At 41.3% G+C, this 17233-nt stretch overlaps 1 protein-coding gene across 1 annotated transcript in view; it reads left to right on the plus strand.

The window, feature by feature from the left end:
- The window catches only part of clybl (citrate lyase beta like), a 58074-nt gene that overhangs the window by 20910 nt on the left and 19931 nt on the right, over positions 1-17233 (plus strand). Inside the window, exon 2 of the mRNA XM_051404656.1 lies at positions 11372-11585. Within this exon, the coding sequence (XP_051260616.1) occupies positions 11372-11585 (214 nt within the window). The remainder of the gene's footprint in view (positions 1-11371; positions 11586-17233) is intronic.

Raw genomic sequence — 17233 nt, forward strand, 5'->3', positions numbered from 1 at the left:
TAGACATTGTGTGTTGTGTGTGTGTGTGTGTGTGTGTGTGTGTGTCACTGAACCCTTCCTAGCCTTGTGTGTGTTTTTGATATGGAATCTATATCCAAGTAGGCCTATTTAGGTCACGTGACCTGTGTATGGACTATATGATCAGACTCTGTGTCAAGCAGCCAGAATGGGTGAGGGTGAATTAGTTAACCCATGAGTGTCAAGGGAAGATGCATGCTTTGACTCTTTGCTCTGCCATTGGTTGAGAGGCTGCTTATAAGTAAACACCAATCAATCCTCCTTTGCTCCCTGTCTCTCTTCCTCTCTTTCTCCCTCTGCTGCCATTACAGACAGTGTGACATGAGTTGTGGAGAAAGCTCCCCTCCTCTCCTCCGCCTCTTTTCTCCCATACACTGCAATCCTGACACCAAAAACCGCCCCTCAGAGAACAAGTGTCAGCCTCAGAATAGAGCGTGCAGTCATCCCCCCTCCTCCCCCTCTGGATAACATGTTAGGGAGTGCTAATGTTGATGGAGGTGACAATTAACTCAATCACAGTGATGACGCTTGTACTGCTGCCTCGCGGCCTTGCAAAAGAGATAAGAAGCTGATCTTAACACGACTGGGAGTGCGCAAATGACAGATAAGCACATAAAGGGACAGTTACTTATTGGTGGACATAGTGGAAGCTTGCCTACCAGATGTTCTGCAAGCTTAATATGCTGCATATTTGACTTGCGAATGTCAGCAGTCTATTTATAGTTCATGTTAAAGCTTTGAAACCCTAATAGAGGCCACATCATTGTATATTTATGGTGATGATTACTTATCATACATGTCAAGATGAATCTCGGAGTTAAAGAACCGGGCTGAATTTACATTTGAGGCAAGTCGGTGGGGAAAAAAACCACGAGTTGCGTTGGAAGAATAGAGACTTGCTGTATTTGTACCATGGACTGGTAAGCACACAAGTGCACACATTCACTGCCGCTGGTGCTTCTGCTGCCGACTTCTCTGCCAGGCACCCTGAAAAACAGGGGAAATGTTTTGGAGACACAACCTGAGATATTGACCACCTCTCAGCCCCCACTGTCAGGTTGTGAAACGACCCAAAGATATTTGCATGAAATAAATGAGAATCTCTCTCACGTCCAGCCCTGCCTTGGCCAAAGGTTTACTGTCGCAGATGCATGCTCCATCTGGCCCTGCTCTCCACATCTCCGGTCTTTAACTGTTCAGATACACCATCATGGTCTGTGCTTGATTATGAATGATATTTGTTAGAAGACCCAAATTATAATCTTTTAACTTTAGCATCTTGTGTACCATATATTCAGACATTAGGATAAATTATGTAACAGAATATACCAGCGTTTGTAAATCTGAGCTGTCATAGCATTTCCAAACAGAGTCATACCTCTTTGGATTTCTTGCTTTGGATTTCGAGGAATACAAGGTTGAAAGGGTCAAGTGGTCCTCTACCCTGAGCAAACATGGACATGGTGACAGCCGTTGGGACAACAAACCTCCACGAGAACCAGGCTGTCCTGCCAACATTCTCCCCGCCTCTCCACTACCAGCACGACCCCCCTCACCCCTCAGCCCAGGGCTGTGATCCTGCATAGCCAGCATAATGAAGCCATATAAGCCTGTTATTTGCTGCTTTATGGCTTGTTTTATGAAGGTGAGCTGACAAGCAGCTCCCAGAATGGTTCCTGTCACTTTAACAGACAGCATTACCAAGAGAAAAGGAGCGTTGGGGAGGGAGGGCAGGGCAAGCTGGAGAATGGGCCGGGGCCTTTATGTTAGCCCTGCCAGGGCTTTGATGGGTAGAGGTCTGGCTGCAGGCTATCACTGGTACATTTTACGTCTTCCGCCTTTTGTCAGGGGGACATTATTGACGTTTGACCTATGTTCTTATTCCCACCTCCTCTTCACTAATCAATTACCGCATCGATCCATTAATCAGACAGGGTGATGGCCAGTGAAAGGGCCCGTGGGTATGTGTGAAGAATTGTGGGATAGGCCTCAGGCTATCGTGGAGGAGGGCCTTCACCTGTGGAGTGCACTGTTCAGCATTTGGCTCACAACAAGTAGCCCTAGCCCTTACTTTAGAGGTATCTGTAGTTTTTTTTTTTTTTTCACAAGAAAAGGCATTTTTCTCCATTCGTGTGTGTATTTATGTGAAAAATTATTTATTAATGTAAGCAAAATGACAGCGATTTCTTAAATCGCCAACTTTTCACACAAATCCCTCTCCTGGGTGTATTGAACGTAATGGATGGATTTTAAATTAAGCCTATTCATCTATTTAAGGTATCACACATACACACACAAACACATAGCTGTGAGTGTGCACTTCCTCATACAGAAGAAAACAAATGTATAATGTTAAAATAAACAAAAAAAAAAACAGTTGTTCCCAGCCTAGAAGCCAACAGTGTGAAAATCGGCAGGAAGTGTTCTTATTAACGCAGCCTTATTTAGTATGACTTCTGAAACATTGGCTCAAATATCAGCAATCATTACGCTGTGTCCCTAAAAACAAGGGTTCTTTTTGAATGAGGGCAGAGAGTTTTTATCCGTCTGACTGTTTCCATGGAGGTTAGGCAGTAGCATAATTGTGTTTAGGACACAAACAGAAACAGATCAGACACACAGACAGCCAACAGATCAAAACGGAAGCTGCGGGAGCGGAACCCACTACGCTTTGATTAGGTTTGGTTTGGTTTCGGTTTGGTGTGTGCAGACTAAAGCCATCACCCCAGTCCGTCTCTGCCCTTGCCAAGTTGTTTGCCAAAACAGGCAAAGATTTGGGAAAGAAAGTTAGAGAGAGAAAAGCTGTGGGCTGTTATAGTCCACCCCCCTCAGGCTGGCCAGGGCCAGTCGACAGTCACCCAGCTCTTGTGGGTTTAGTGAATTGAGAAGACACTTCTTGTGTGGATTTTTCAATTCTTCAACATGTCATTTGGCCGGGAGTGCTATTGTCCCCTGCCCCTTTTCTCCCTGCTCCTTCTGCCGAGACGAGTCGTGTCATCCCCTCGTGATCAGCACTTTTGTTGCCTTTGTTTTTGGCCCTACCTCAGAAGTCCATCTTGTCTTTTATGTCCCTGCCTTTCATGCATAAGGGAACAGTTGTGGCCTGTTGTGGGGCTGTTCCACTGCATTTCCACCAGTGGGGTTTCCTTTCATTCTCTTCAAAGTACTACAATGGGCCTCTGAAGGCCTGAATGGCCAATGCAGAGTGCACAATCCTACAGAGCCCGCTCATTTTGTTTTGCCAGAGTCAATAAAAATGCTAAGTTAAAAGCTAACCCCCTTATGCCCTCCTCGAAGGGAGCGACTTGCTTGACCTTTTTAAGCTCCCCTCTCAATTAACTTTTAATGATAAATTCATTGATTTTTTTCTTTTACTGTTGTCTAAAGTAAATTGTTCTCCACCAATAAAATGTAGCATTTTATTATTCATCTGTTCAAATTAATTTAGCCTATACTGTATATATAGCATGAGCTGTGCGTAAAATGGATTTATCGAGCCGGACAGAGAGAGAAACATAGCTGGACAACTAGTTAAAACATCAGCTTGTAACTCTTGCAAATGATAGCTCTGATGTCCTTTACATTCTGACTTTTCCTTGTCCAGAGACCTAGATAAAGACATCTCCGTTCTTCTGAGGAGGAGTGGGATTTAACTAGTTTTATGTTGAGGGATGAGAAAAGAAAAGAAAAAAGTCTGCTGTCGTCTCCAGGCATTACGGCAGAGGCCTTGCATAAAAGCATTGTGTGCCGATTTGTGAGCTGGGAGAAAGCCGGGGACTTTGAGAAGGATTACAGGTAGGCAGACATTGGCTGCTGAAGATAACCGCCATGACTTCATCCTCATTGTGTAGATTAAGGCATAAAACCCAAAGTAATGAGACCGGAAAAGGGGAGAGGACAAGGATAGGAGGAGGAGTAAGGGGTGTTGTTGATGGTGAGGGACATTGTCACTGGAATTAGCTTTTTAAAGCGAGAAGAAGAAGAAGATGTGGTTCCAGTGATGATATAATCTGAGGAAGTCAGATAAAACAAAAATGGATGCTCCAATTTCTGCCCCAAACACGACATGCTGAATTTGGTTAAATGGCTGAAGATGTAGGTTAGAGTAGGGTAAATCATGATCTCTACTATATTTCAATTTTAGGATGGCAGTGGAACAGATTAACAGGCATTTGTTGCTACTGAGGGTAACAAGGTGGAAATTGAATGTGTGGTGGTGTTTCTTTAAAGTTCCAGTGTGTAGGATTTAGTGGTATCTAGCAGTTTAGTTGCAGATTGCAATTCCCTCACTTCATCCTTCTCTTCCAAGCACCAAGGAGAAACTATGGTGGCTGTGAAATGCACAAAAAAACACTAACGGTCCTATCTAAAGCCAGTGTTTGCTTTTTTCCTTCTGGGCCATTTTAGAAACATTGCGGTTCAACATGGTGGACTTCATGGAAGGCGACTTGAAGCATCTTTAGGTATAAAAGTTTGATTCTAAGGTATCAAAAACATAACAATTTATATATTTAGATGATTATACACTAATGAACACATACCTATGAATATTATATTCTATTTCTGCCAATATATCCTCCTAAATGTTACACACTGAGCCTTAAAATCAATTGTTTGTTAGATAGTAAAATACTCCAGTACAGTCAATTCATTCATCATCAACAAAATGTTAGGTCTAGTATGCTTTTGTCTGAGAGACCAGCCCCCCAGTAAACTCTGCAGCCCCCAGCAGATCTAATCTGGAGGGGAACGGATTGCTCATCCCAAACTCCACATTGCTGGAGGGCAAGCAAAGAAAGCAGGGGGCAGAAAAGAGAAAAAGTAGAAGACAAGTGTTTGATTCTTTCCTTTCCTTGTCTTTGGTGTCTCAGGTTAATTTTTCAGCATTTCTCAGCCATCCAATTGTGTCTTCAGACCTGAGGCAGTGTGAAAAAAAAAAAAAAAAAAACACACACACATACAGCACCATGCTGGGAGGAGGGCCGTGTGGGGGGAATGCTTCAGCTCTCTTTTTCATTCTAAAAAACAAAAGTGTCAGACGGGCAGGTGGACACGAAGCTAGGTAAATATTGATGACTTTTTGACCATTTTATTTCCCACCCGCAGACAGCTTTCTGCAGATGGAGAGTCTGTTTATGCCTCAAGAACATCGATTTCCTCCCTACTCTTTATTCATCTTTATTTTCACCAAATTTAATCTGGAATCTTAAGCACCACAGACCTCAAAATGTAGTTTGCATATTAAGAAGTAGCTGATTATCGTGGGGTAGAAACACAGATCTTTAATTTTGTGCATTTTAGACACAGCTTCTGCCTGCACCACCATGCTGGAGATAATTGTGGAAATCTACATATTGAGAGGGAGGCTGTCGTCAGGGTCTGTTTTGGAGTGGGCCTCTTGTTATCTGCTATAATTCATGTGGTAGGATGAATATTACCACCTGAATTAGGCTATTATGCTGCCAGGTGGAGGCCAGTCGAGTTACAGGAAATAGTGATCATCACGTCATGATAATGAAGCAATTACTACAGGCTGTTCATAATACAATATTGAGTGCCAGATTGCAATCAACAGTGGCTAGATATTTTTTCATAGATCTTATGTCAAGTATTTATTAAGATATAATATACTCTTCCTTCCTGTTTCTATGGGACAGAGTGTGATATGCTGCAGCTGAAGAGGACCAGTATGTTATGTATTGTCCTGCTCATACAAATGCCAATAACATTACATTGCAAACTCAACAAATAAAAAACAGTAACTTATCATATAATGAGCAATAAAACATGAAATGGACATCTTCAATCTCACAGAAGTCATATTACAAACAAGCCTTTTCTCCTCAGGGAGATCATTAAACTTGCTTGTTTCTCTAACTCTACGGTTCTACCCCCTATTTGTTGTACATGGAACGATATTTTCTGAGTGCCCTGAATGTTCCACTGCAACCCGTAAAAAAACAAAAACAAAAGAAGATTCATAAATAAATATTTCATCTCATTAAACAAGAGATTTTTATGCAAAATGTCCTAGAAGTCCTAAAAATTTAACAACAAAATACATAATGTAACAGACCCAACTCTGGTGCAGTTACTTTTAATTGTGTGCTGTCCCTACAAAAATAAAGAATTAAAATAAAGATATAAATCAGGCAAATATAACAGCTCAGACAATCAGTTTTGTGATGTAAAAATTCTTTGGCACAAACATGACTTGGTTAAGGAATGGTTTGTGTTAAAATAAGTACTTGGTTTAAACAACTTCCTTTAGGTTAAATTACAACTTTGTTAAGTTTAGGGGAACTTAACTTGATTAAGGTTAAGGAACGACCACAGCCATAGTTAAAAAAGCCAGCATCACCCATGGATGAGTCTCAGGTTTCATTAGCCCATCTAAGGCTTTGTTGCTCTAACGTCACTTGACTTTTATTTTCCTTTTCTTCCGACCAACAAGAGTCATAATTACGAGGACAGCTGGAGGGTTTTACCAATTGAACATAAGAAAATTACATTCTTCAGCGTTTGCTTAAATAATACTGCTGTTTTTCTTGGGAGGACAGACTCAATAGGTCACAGTTAAAGACATTTCATGTGAGCCGCTTTTCAGGTAAAGTCTTTTTCAAAGCCCGGATCATCTCACTTGCATGTCGGATTTTTGGAGGTTCCAACACTGTATCACTACTGATGGCCAAAACTGGTGTAAACTTTTGAACTCCTACAGATAAGTGAATAGCTCTTTGATAAACTCTGGTAAATTTGACATGTTTATGGAACCCCTAAAAGTGTGAAATCCTAGATCCTTACCTAGTTTGACATTTCTTGGTGATACACCATTGACAGTTCCTTTGAGAAATATTGGACCTCCACCTGTCTGGATTACATGACGGGGGATTTTATAGATAAGGGGATGAAACTTTGTGGAAAACAGGAGCTGAATAATGCGAAAGTGCACATCAGTGACATAGCTGTCTGAGAGTGGGGGAGATGTGTAGTTCAAGGATGTGTGTTTCAAGGTGGATTTATTGTAGTTACCACTTTACAGTGAGTGTCAGATCATCAGAGGCTATTCTGTTGGATTGAAGATTGTTAGTTCTATACCAGGGAAATGCTTTGTCCAAGACAGACAGACCCAAATCTGCATGAAAAGAGGTTCTCAGTCAGCCTGGAGAAGTGTTATAGTGGGGAGGAAAATAAGTCTGAAAGTTTATAAAAAGATTTGTTTTGGTTATTGACTATAATTACTTGTTAGACAGCAGGTCCAATATCCATATGACATACTGTAGTGTGGGTCTGCAGAAGTACTATGTACTATGTACATGCCTCAGGAAGGCCCATGTCTAGTCTTACACAGAGCTCACCACCCTCTCACCACATTCCACCCCTCTGTTCTCCCCTCATCCTCCCCCTTAGTGCTATTGGGCCTGGGTCTACTGCTGCCTCTCTGCTAATGAGAACCATTCCCATCCAGCACCATATAAACCCACTAACACACACTTACCTCTGATCTCAGACCAGTAAATGTAGTCACTGTGGCCTGGTCCCACCACTTTACAGCTGCTAATTTAGCCACACAGCCCTGTGTTATCATAACCTTTCATGTAAAAAAGAAAGGAAAAGAGGGAGAGGAAAATAAATTGGTAACGTAGGTGCATATGGTACTTTGGGGACTGTTAAATATATAGAACACAAGAATATAGTGATCTAATAATGGGAAAATGTCCACCAGATGTGGGATGGTGTAAATAAAAATATCCAGATTGCGTGTAGTACATGGAAGTGATGTGTATATTTGATGACGCCGCCTACTGTAGATCCCCATTGGTTACAGCCCTGCTCAAATCTGTCTGTGATGTTTGTGGCTGCCTGACTTACAAGCAGCTGTTTTGTGCAAGAACAGCACCAGATTTGACAAGTTTAAAGTACATCAATTAAATTGCAAATAAACTGCTAATATTACTTGGTCACATTTTTGTTATACTGACAAAACATATACACCACCTCAATAGCGATGATTGGTGATTGTCCCAGCAGATTATAAGGGAAAATTAGGTGTAAAGGTGATGGAAAATATTCATATGATTCTGTGTAAAAACTAACTTTTAATTTATTTACTACTTACCTTTTCTTTCCTTTGTTTTCTGTCCATACCATCCTGGGGACAGAAAGGCTCTAAGGTTTCTCATGTTTCCTAGCTTTCAGTGGAGCACAGCAATATGTGGCTTTGTGGATCCAAGATGACAAACTTGTTCCAGTGGAGTGTTTGACTTTTTTTCCCGTTTACTTAAGAAGAATAACGTACAGCTCTGTAACTGTAATAATTTGGCAAATGATTGATTAAAGGAAAGAAATGCCTTGCAAAAACAGATAGAAATTGTGCGCTCTGTACAGAAAGTTGTTGACACGCTGGAAAAAAATGGTTCCTCCAAAGGCACCACAGCTCAACAGTAGTTTATAGTTAATCAGAGCTGTACTACATCACTAAGGCAAGACCACCTTTCTGAGACGATGCCATTAAGTTTGTTTCAAGTCTCAGCGTTGGTGATCCACGTAATTACAAAGCGTACAGTCCGACAGAACCTTTTCCTTTTTAATAGAGGGTGATGTATGTAAGCACTCCCTTCTTTCATGTAAAGGAAACCCCACACATATAATTATATCATTAGTTGAAGGAAAAATAGTCTGCACATATTTTGTCACTTTTCAAACAAAATATTCTCTTAAATGTGACAATTGGCTGCTCACATGTGATAGTAAATTGACTATGTTTGGGTTGTGGACTGTTGGTTGGACAAAACAAGTCATTTGAAGACATCACCTTGGGTTCTAGTAGGGGTAATAAAAAGACAAAAAAACAACAAATTCTTTTTACTCATTTTATGCAGATGGTGGTGTAGTGTGTTCTTCATACTATGACAGTTTTACTAAAATTACATATATAAAAAAAAAAATCATATGTATCATGATCAGTATAGTATTTCCAATACACAGCCCTAGGCTCTAGGCAATTATTTTCTGACATATTAGTTGCAGCCCATATGGGACTCCTCTGCTCCTCTTCTGTTGTCATGGTCATCTTTTCTGACATTGTTTTATATTTTTAAATATGTTTTGCTAGACTTTTGCCCCCAGTTATTTCCATGCCAGGGTGCGATTACCTGCCTTATCCTCTTGCAAACTATGAAAGAGCAGAACTAAGTAGCACAGTAGAATTAAGGGGGGAAGAAATGCTGATTTGCTCATTGCTATTGACCTCTGCTTCTAGTGTCCCTAGCCAACATCAAGGCTCCTCCACTCCCTTTCCCGTTCTCAGTTTCCTTCTGTCATAATGAAATCTACTCTTTAATTACAGCCACCATTTCTTTGCACTTCACTTATATTATAATATATTTGCCTTTTAAGTAGGCACTTAGTATGGCTTTTAACATTTCCCCCCTGAGCAGTATGCATAGAATAGACTGATTTCATTTAGGTCTCAACAGCCCCCTCTTGCCCCCTACCACTCAGCACACCCATCTCCATCCTCTTACCCACTATTTTCCTGTCTAATTTTGCTGTTTGCTTTTTTTGTCCTCTCTTCCCTATCAATTTGGGTCCTGCAGCCTTTTGTCCCTGAAATAACTGTGAGCTCCACCTACTTTCATCGGCCCACAATTTGCATGGTGGTGTGCCATAGTCCTCCCTCCAACCTTTGCCATATTTTTCTCCCGAAGCCTTTTGTGAATACTGCTCACGGTTCGAAATAGGCTCTGTGTACCTGGAAGCACTAAAGTACTGGAAGCAACCTGAATTGGTTTTAACTGCCTGCTACGACCGCAACGTCTCAGTGCAGATTAGGCCTGAATGGGACTGGAGGGCATGTGGAAGCGTAGTTGACAGGATTAAGTGGCTATTGAAGTGACTTTAGCTTCTTTTTTATAGAGCAGATGACAAGAAAAGAGAATAATTCAGCCCCCTCCTTCCTCTCTTCCTCTTGTCTTCCTTAGGCAAAGAAGAACACTATCTACAAATAGGATCCCTTGAAGGGTTTCGGATACCCAGTGAGACTTAGTGAGAATCTCTTTCTTGCTGTAATTAGATATATCTGATCTTAAACATTTAGCTATTCATCAGGGCCAGTTGTTCCAGGAACAAATGATTAAGACGTTTGTGCAAAGATTGCGATTATTGGTGTGCACTGTTGTGTGGGTGTGAATCTTTGACACATGTGAGTGTGCATGTAGAGGCGGGAGACGTGATGATGAGCATGTCAACAACTGGTTTACTAGTATTTCATTGTCTGGCAGTCCCAGTAAATAATTTATCTTTTTATGTTGTTAGGATGGAAAACATGAATAATTTGACTCCTTTTGGTGCAGCACGCAGTCACTCATTCAATACTGCTTAAAAGATTTAATTAATTTAAAAATAAAGTGGCCACCAAAACCAGCTTGTTGCATGTTTTTCTAAACTTGTAAGCATCACCTGAAGAGCAAAGACACTGCAGAGGGAAGCACCAAAATTGAAAAAGTAATGTAATGTGTATGCTATGAAGAGGTACCCAATACTGTGAGGCTTTACTCAGAGAGGGGTTGCTTTAAACACACTTGAATAAACCAGTTGTGTAGATTTTCTTGAAATGAAAACCCTGGCAACAGCATGTTGAATATTGCAATGCAGCAATCTCAGTAGCATCTTAAAATGCCTGTACTTTAATCTTACTTATCTATTCAGTAATTGTGTAACTAATAAAGCAGAATCATTTATAAAGTATGTTTTCCACCTAATATTTATAGTAACTATAAATGTACAGACCTTTTTAAAACATTAACTACAAAAACAGAGCTACACTGAGTTTTCCCATCTCACATTTTTTCATGACTCAGCTCCAAACACACACTACTGACACCCCTACACATTCACTTTCTGCCCTGCCTAGATATTCAGTAGTGTGGCAACATTAGCATATGAGTGGCTCAGTGTTTGGGTGAGTTTGTTCTCAACAAAGAGAGCCAAAGCACAGGTCAGCGTCTCTTATCCACTTCAATGGACTGCTGAAGGGCAAACAGTACTCCCAAAATGAAACGTTTCCAAACTTTCGCTCCAGTCTGGAGGAAAAGGCCTCCTTCTGGATCTTCATGTATAACTGTAGATATTATGAAGATGAATGCAGCAACAACCTTTAATTATTCATTGCCCTTAGCCCTGTATTGATGCTGTGTGTGCTCATGTAAGTAATGTATGCACCAAAGACATGTATTTGTGCATTCCTGCTACTACTGTCTGAGTGTTGTGTACGTTTATGAAGTGTACACAAATGCATGTATATGCCTGTGTGCCACCGTGTGCTTATGTATGTATATATTTGTGTTGACAGGGAGAGCGGTTGGCTCCTGCCCGCAGCCTGGCAGTTGTGTACCGAAGCATGGCGTCATCACCATCACTCTGCAGGCCCCTCGCTGCGCTACATACCCCGCAGGGCGGTTCTCTACTGCCCTGGCAATGATGAGCGAAAATTGAGGAAACTAGCCTCGCTGGATGTCGACTGCGCCGTCTTGGACTGCGAGGATGGTGTAGCCCTCAGCAAAAAGGTACACAAATACACAGATGCACATGTATAAATGAAAGGCAGCTTCATATGAGCAGGTCAGCAAGGAGCACACAAACACACACGCACAGCTGTGTGATCCTGAATGACTTTAATTCTGTCTCCCTCCTTCAGACAGGTGCTTGGTCTTAATCACTGAAAGGAAAACTACCTAAGGGAGATGTTTAAAACAAGCACATTTCACCCTATTATGATGGTATAAAGGCAGTGGTGCCCCCCTATCTGAGTCCTTTAAAACAAGGTGACCATGTCCCACTGGGTGAGCAGCGGGAAAGCACCAGATGCAGCAGGTTAAAAGCATTCTCTTCCCGCCCACACGACCTCCCCATTGGCCCTTCTGAACTGCCCATGAAATTGTGATTGGAGAGTGGGATAAAGAAGGGGCCCGGGTAAAAAGTTAACTAACAAAGGTTTTTAAGTCATGATAATAAAGATGATTGATATGGCTGGAGGCTGTTCCTGTAGTAGACAAAGACAATTAGATGATGGCCTGTGTGACTGACAGGCTAAAACTGTGACCCTTGCGATGGAGTTGGTGGATGTCAGAGCTTCTGTCTTTATTATGTGTTAGAGGGGGAAATGTGGAGAGGAATGCAGCAGTGACGCAGCCATTCAGGCTTGAGGAGAACTCAGACACTGGACTCTTGAGCTGTCAGCATGTGACAGGTCCACGTCTCTATCTTATTTCAACAAAAGTATCCTGCTTGAACCCACTTATTTCTTTCACCAACCCACTCGTTTCACATAAAACGGTAGACATTTTCAGCTCTGTCTGAGCAGGGAACGATTATGAATACTTAATATGATATGATTCATTGTTTTCTGTTCTTTTCAAAAGCCTTTCCTCTGTCAGTAATTAGCTGGTGGGTAGTACCTGTAGAGGATAGCATTAGTCCCCTGTATATCCAATAAGGGGAAAATGACATGAGCTCCAGGGCAGCTCAATCCCTTAACATGCAGAATACTTCAGCAGGCTTGCCTCCCTGTCTTCCACTTACAGCAATCAGAGTAATGCACTTCAAAATACCAACAATACATTCTGGAAAATAGTATTTTACCTCAATAGTTCCTTTCCTAATAATTCCATTACTTCTCTGATCTGGCTCCATCAGCTCTACATGATATAATGCATGATAGATTTCAACCATTTCTGACACCATAGGTCCATGTTGGCTTTTAAAGAGTCTGACACAGTGTGCCAAAATCCTGTAACCTATTATGTGTTTGCTAGGTCGTACTGTGTAATATAAAAATTAGTTATTTACTCAATAACAAAATGCACCTTTCCTACTGGCACCCTTTCTTCACTTCTCACACTCTCAGCTTCTTCTCCGCTGTGGCAATTGGAAATCCATGGGGGTTGTGTGTGTGTGTGTGTGTGTGTGTGTGTGTGTGTGTGTGTGTGTGTGTGTGTGTGTGTGTGTGTGTGTGTGTGTGTGTGTGTGTGTGTGTGTGTGTGTGTGTGTGTTTGAGAGAGTGTGTGAGAGTGAGAGTGTGTGTGTGTGTGTGTGTGTGAGAGAGAGAGAGAGAGAGAGAGAGAGAGAGAGAGAGAGAGAATACCACTAAGATATAGGTGTTCAAAATTTCCATTTTCAAAAGTGTCTTGTCTTTATTTGTCTTTTTTATCACACACACATAGGGGGGTATTTACTAAGTAGTTGTAGCCCCTCCTCGCAGATATTTACTAAAAGGTTGCACTGAGAAAATATTGTGTGTTAGGATTCATGCAATATGTATTTTAGGGTGTTCGTCTCAAGAGATGCAAAACATGGCATGAGAGATGAAATGTTTTACAAATAGAGGCTGCAACAGATTTAGTCATTGTCGATTACATTTAGCATCCATGTTCGTCTGACAACTATTATTTTAATTTATAAAGATGTATACACTTTTTATTTATTTACTTATTATTATGTATTTATTTATTTTTAATTTTATATACTGAGATGATGTGTGTATATAACAAGTGATACAATGTAATACATTTGGGGATTGGTGACAAAGCTGACATGAGTAAATACAAACAGCAACAAATGGTTATGATTGAATATGGATTGAAAGTGTAACCAAAGGACTGTAGCTGTAGGGTGTGTGTATTAGAGACGGTGCAGGGCAGTCTGGGAAGTTTATTTGTAAAGTTTGACTGTGTATTGGGCTTGTAGCGCTGCCAGTATTTGAGTGACCTGCACAACAACACTGCACCTGAACGCATCCTGAGTAGACACTGGTGTAGTACTGAAGCTGTTGCTGCTGTGCTGCTAGCATGCTACTAACTACCCCACATGTGTAGACACGGTGTAAATTCTGTTTTATTGGAAGCAAGAGTGTAAAGTCAACTTTGGTCCCTATTCAGTAACCGTTCAGATAACTAGCGACTGAGCAAAAACTTAACTTTATTTATTTATATGCTGCTTCAGTGGTTTAATTTCTTTCTCTTCTATAGTGATTTATAAGTGTACTCCAGGGTGTGTCTCTGAAACCGTACATAACAGTTTATGTGGGGTGGTTGTGTTTCCAATTTTTGGCGACATCTGTCTCATGTTACTTTTGAGTTTTGATGCATTCATTGATGCATTAAGTCGCTTTGGACAAAAGCATCTGCCAAATAGATGTAATGTAAAGAGCTTAAATGGCAGCACTTCACGCAAATCAGATGCACATGCTACTGGACACATTTACATCTGCTTGAAAAATTGAAAAACAATTCTATAAAAAAAATTCTGTCTACCCCCAGTAATTTGTGGTTGGCTTTCTTAAAATTTACCATAATGTCTTGGCAAAAAGATTACCCCTAATCTGCCTTCTATATTATGTTAGATTAAGATCTGATCTGGGACCAACCGAATCATAAATAAATGAAAGATTTTAGCTTTTTCATTGTGAGTGTGTTTGCTCTGACAATTTCTACAGTGTATACTGTAGCTTCGATTATATTCACCATGACGACCGCACAGTTGGCACTGTGTGTTTGCCAAGAGATGCCAGGCCTCAACAATGGTCTTGTAATGCATGTCTGTTTTTTTCCGAGGGAGGGAGAATGGGAGCAAAGCAGAGACTAAGCTCCCTAAATGCCATCCTGAACCTCTTGTTTGGTGACGGCAACAATGGGTTAGGTGAAATGCGAGGTTAGTTACCAGGTGTGCATGGATAGGTCTTAAATGGGGCTACTGCCCACAACCACCCTCCTATTATGTGTTCATTAATGTATTCTTTTCATTATCTGTCACCTTCACCTTAAAACAGGGAACGATATTCATGACAAAAAGGTACGCCGTGAAGGTCAGTCCGCCCCCTCCCCATGAAAATTGAAATCCGGGAGTGCCCGCTTTAATTGCCTGCCGCTTTGACTCCAAAAATGTCTGTGCGCTCCATCTTGGCAGTAATGCTGGCTGCTTAAGAGGCAGGGAGATGAGAAAAAGGAGTAAAGGGTATGAGCCACCCAGAGCTTGCTAACTGTCACCACAGACCCAGAGGGGAGAGAAGGAGGAGGAGAGAGGGGAGGGAAGACAAGGCTGACTGCTCTAACACTCTTACACATATCATCATATCTGTATGATCAGTGGGGTGGAGGAAGAGGGAGGGCAGGTTGAAACCCCGGAGCGGAACTGACGGCTACACCTGTCCTCTCTCCTCCTCTCTCCCTCTCTGTCTTGTTCTTTCATTGTCCCTCTCTCTCGCTCATCTCCCCTCGCCAGGGTCCTCAGGGTTAAGATTGTTTATCTCTCTCTCTCATGTTCTCTTGCTGTCTCTCTGTGCCCTATGGTCCAGTATTCCTCCTGGTGTTTCTCTCTCTCTCTCTCTCTCTCTCTCTCCCTCTCTCTTTTTCCCCACATGGGTCCCTCCATCCTCCCTGACTCCCCCCTGCCTCCCTGCCGTAGAGATTCTCTCCTAATCCCTGGAAGTTTGGAACTAATGAACTAACTGCTGAGCCGCTGCCACGGAGCTTGGTCCCAAACTATACTGTACTTCACACTCGATTTCCTCTCCAGATGGCATGGTGGCGCGGCCGACACGACGGGGAGCACCTCTCACACACCAGCACGCGCCTGCAAATGCACACGAGTAGACAAGACATGCAGAACACAAACATGCACACATGGCAGAGCGTGCACATGCAGACACATGCAGACATTCACACACAAATGCACGCACAAGCACATACACAAATTGTTACAGCCCACTGTACGTCAGTCAAGCATGACAGAGGACCAGTGTCCTGCATTCACTTTCAGCACATTACAGAATCAGGGCCACTTGTTAGTGTTTAAAATGAGTTCATTCACGATTTTGTTCATCTGAAGGTTTATAAACCATCTCAAATAACTTTGTTGATACAGATCAAACCCGCAGTAGCATTTATTGGGCCCACGTGGAAGCTAGAAACCCATCATTCCTGGATACAGTTTTATGAGTACATTCAATTCAATTCAATTCAATTCAATTCAATTCAATTCAATTCAATTCAATTCAATTCAATTCAATAGTACATGGATATGATTTCATCCAAACCTACTTGATTCCAAGTTTAATTGGTGCAGTTACTCTGTTTGATGGTCCTAATTAGCAAAAGAATAGGAATTAAATTTTAGAGGAGAGATTAGAGATTGCAATTTAAAGTCATTTTTTTCCCATTCTTTTTAATTAATAAACAGTTACAGGTACGTCATACTTCATGACACAGATGTACATGAAGTACTGATTATTGTTAATTACCAGCCATCTTCCATGTTGTACTTAAAGAGTTACCATATAAACATATAATATAATTCAGTCTTATGCAGTCCTAAGACAAACTACAGCTTCATAAAGGACGCAATTATTGTTGGTCAGTTGTATTAAAACTGTAACGTCTTATGCAAGAAAGGGTAGTCATAGGCCTAAATTGCATCTGGTGTATTGAGATGACCGTTTCACATAATGAAAGTCACAGTAAAGTGAAGGTTGTGAGTGGTAAAATCACATTTACTAGTCATTAGTAATGTATTTTCAATTACTTTACAGAAAGACTGTTCTGTTTCTTGCTTTGAGGCCTTTAATGAATGACTGAGAAGCAGATGGTTACTTGTCTATGTAGTAGTAGTTAATTCATAAAATAAACCATTAACCCTGACTGTTTAACCTTATGTCCTTCCCCTGCACTACTGGCCACTGGTCTGGAGACCGACCTTTGTAGTTGCAGTGAGAGCAGCTGAGGGAAGAATAGATGGCACCTTGTATAGAGTGGATGACATTATTACGCTTTATTACCTTTTTCTGGTTGTAGTGCACTCAATATATGAGCTGTGGTCTATATGCATGAACTGCGTCTGACACCAGAGATTTTTAACTTAACATAAATTATGCAGCCAACTGTCAACTGATACGTGACCTCAGTTCAATGCTCACTGTGTTATTCCAGAGGACACTGAAAGATCTGCTCTCCGTTTAAGTGGATTCAAATGACTAAACTCTTGACAGAAAGAGCTCCTGGGAAATAATGTTAGCCAGTTGAATTATGAATACTGAACATTTGTAGTTAGCATGCGTCAGTATGTGTGTGTATTTACATCTGTGTATATACATGATCTTGTGTGTGTGTGTGTGTGTGTGTGTGTGTGTTTGTATGCTTGTGCGCTCAACACCTCAGAGGGC

This window comes from Dicentrarchus labrax, unplaced genomic scaffold, assembly GCF_905237075.1.
Source record: "Dicentrarchus labrax unplaced genomic scaffold, dlabrax2021, whole genome shotgun sequence".
Lineage (NCBI taxonomy): Eukaryota > Metazoa > Chordata > Actinopteri > Moronidae > Dicentrarchus > Dicentrarchus labrax.